The 2,220-nt window shown below is 38.3% G+C and overlaps 1 protein-coding gene across 1 annotated transcript; it reads right to left on the bottom strand.

Annotated features, from left to right (window-relative positions):
* LOC113444475 (olfactory receptor 2A12-like) lies at positions 1-1,389 on the bottom strand. The gene has a single exon (XM_026713251.2). It carries the CDS (start codon positions 1,375-1,377, stop codon positions 445-447), a length of 933 nt encoding a protein of 310 aa, XP_026569036.2. The 5' UTR covers positions 1,378-1,389; the 3' UTR covers positions 1-444.
* Positions 1,390-2,220: the final 831 nt, after the last annotated feature.

Genomic DNA, 2,220 nt, shown 5'->3' with positions numbered 1-2,220 from the left:
TTGTGAGCAGATTGTTATTTACACAGTGGATTTAACTTGGTTGCTCTCCCCCACCCAGTACAGAGGCACCCTGTGCATTTCCAAAATGTTTTTCCAAAGACAGTCCAATACTTTAAAACTAGTGTGGGTAGTCACATTCGTCTGGAAGGAAAGGGAAATTTTGCTCCATTTGTAGATGTTATTCCAGGGAGAAATGGGCTCAATCAGAAATCACACATGATTTCTCTACTGTGGACATTTATGAACAAACTTAATCAGTCAATCTGTAAAAACTCATATAGATGATTTTTAATCAGTTCTGATCAATAGTAATAATAATGCGGAGCATTGTTCATTACAACTTATATTTGTTCCATTGCCAGAGTGAGATTGCTATTAGCGCAACGGTATTAAAGCTCAAAAAAGTGGTTCTTTTCGCATTCTAATCATTCAAAACTAACATTATTACAGCATTTTTAAAAAAGCATCTTTCATAGTTTTGCTGTTTAGACAGTATATCATGGGGTTGAATATGGGTGTGACAATGCTATAGAAAAGAGAGACTATTTTGTCCTGCCCTGGAGAATGGCTGGACTCTGGTCTCATGTACATAAATATGGCGCTGCCGTAGAAAAGCACCACAACTGTCATATGGGAACCACATGTAGAGAAAGCTTTGCGCTGTCCTTGTGCAGATTGGATTTTCAAGATGGCTGCTAAGATGCGGATATAAGTCATCGAGATAAAGGAGATGGGAATAAGTAAGGTGAAAATGCACCCCACCCAAGTAACCGTTTGAACCATTTGGGTATCGGCACATGCTAGCTTCAGCAAAGCCGGCATTTCACAAAAGAAATGATCAATCAAATTAGAACCACAGAACGGCAATTGCCAGGTAAGAACAGTATGGACCACTGGCAATAAAAAACCAGTAGTCCAGCAGATCAAGGCTAATCTCATGCACACTGTCTTGTTCATGAGGGAGACATAATGCAGTGGGTGGCATATTGCTACATACCTGTCATAGGCCATTACTGCAAGCAAAATGCACTCAGTAATAGCCAATGCCAGGAAAATATGCATCTGTATGGCACAGGCAGCCAATGAGATGGTTTGTCTTGGGCTCTGAAGATTAGCCAACATCTGAGGGACAGTGCTGGAAGTATAGCAGATGTCCACACAGGCAAGTTGGCCCAGGAAGAAATACATGGGGGTGTGCAGTCGCACATCCAACCAAATGAGCATCAGGATGATTGTATTGCATACCAGAGTCAGAACATAGACAATTGAAAAAAATCCGAGCAAAAAAAGACGGATCTTCAAGCTCCTGGAAAGACCAAGCAGAAGGAATTCAGTCACAGATGTTTGGTTCATCATGATGGGTTTTTTTTGTTTCATTGGATGTATGGACAAGGACCTATATATATATACACAGGGAACAAAAAAAATTGATTGTGCTTATAAATCTTACACAAACATCTTGAGACAATTTTACCAATGCATTCCATTATGTGGGGGGAAAACCCTCTCACTTTATTATATTCTCAGCATTCATTTCAATATTTGAAAAGGGAAAGAAGCCTACTTATATAGATACACATTTCCATGGAACCAGGACACCTGCATGACAGGGATTATGGGAGAATATGCACACCTGCAAAGTTTTCCCTTTGCAAAGACTGCAGTGATCAGAGAGTATTGGGCAGTACCATACTTCTTCCCCCCAAAGATACATATGGGGATGGCCATTGGAAAAAGCTATCATGTCTGTGACATACAGTATATGATGCTGGTCACAATTTTTAAAACTTTCAAAAGTATATGATACTCTAAAAGTTATAATATTCCGGTAGATAATTGTTCAATACAACCATAGATGCTTGGGAAATGGTTGATAAATCCGGTTAATTAAAATCCCTTGCAGTGAAATAGATTCAGTAATCATGGATTATCATCAGTTCATATGAAAATTAAGACATTGATCAGTGTATGTAATTTTAATGCATAGAGTAACTGCATTTTTTTCCTCCAGCAGACAACAATATTGGCTTTAAATACTATACCCCAATTTCACATATATATGAATGGTACAGCTGCTGTAAAAAAAACATACATAATAAAAACAGAACTGAAAGGCAAACTATGAATATAATAATGCCCTTCCGTAAATCTATGTTAAGAGCATGCATGATACACTATAAACACAAGTGGTCTCTACCGGCAAAGAAAAATACGGTAGAA

The sequence above is a fragment of the Pseudonaja textilis genome, chromosome 2, assembly GCF_049901715.1.
Source record: "Pseudonaja textilis isolate UNSWEBS1 chromosome 2, rPseTex1.2, whole genome shotgun sequence".
Taxonomy (NCBI): domain Eukaryota; kingdom Metazoa; phylum Chordata; class Lepidosauria; order Squamata; family Elapidae; genus Pseudonaja; species Pseudonaja textilis.
The sequence above is the reverse complement of the archived record's forward strand: the minus strand, read 5'-3'. Positions and strand labels throughout refer to the sequence as shown.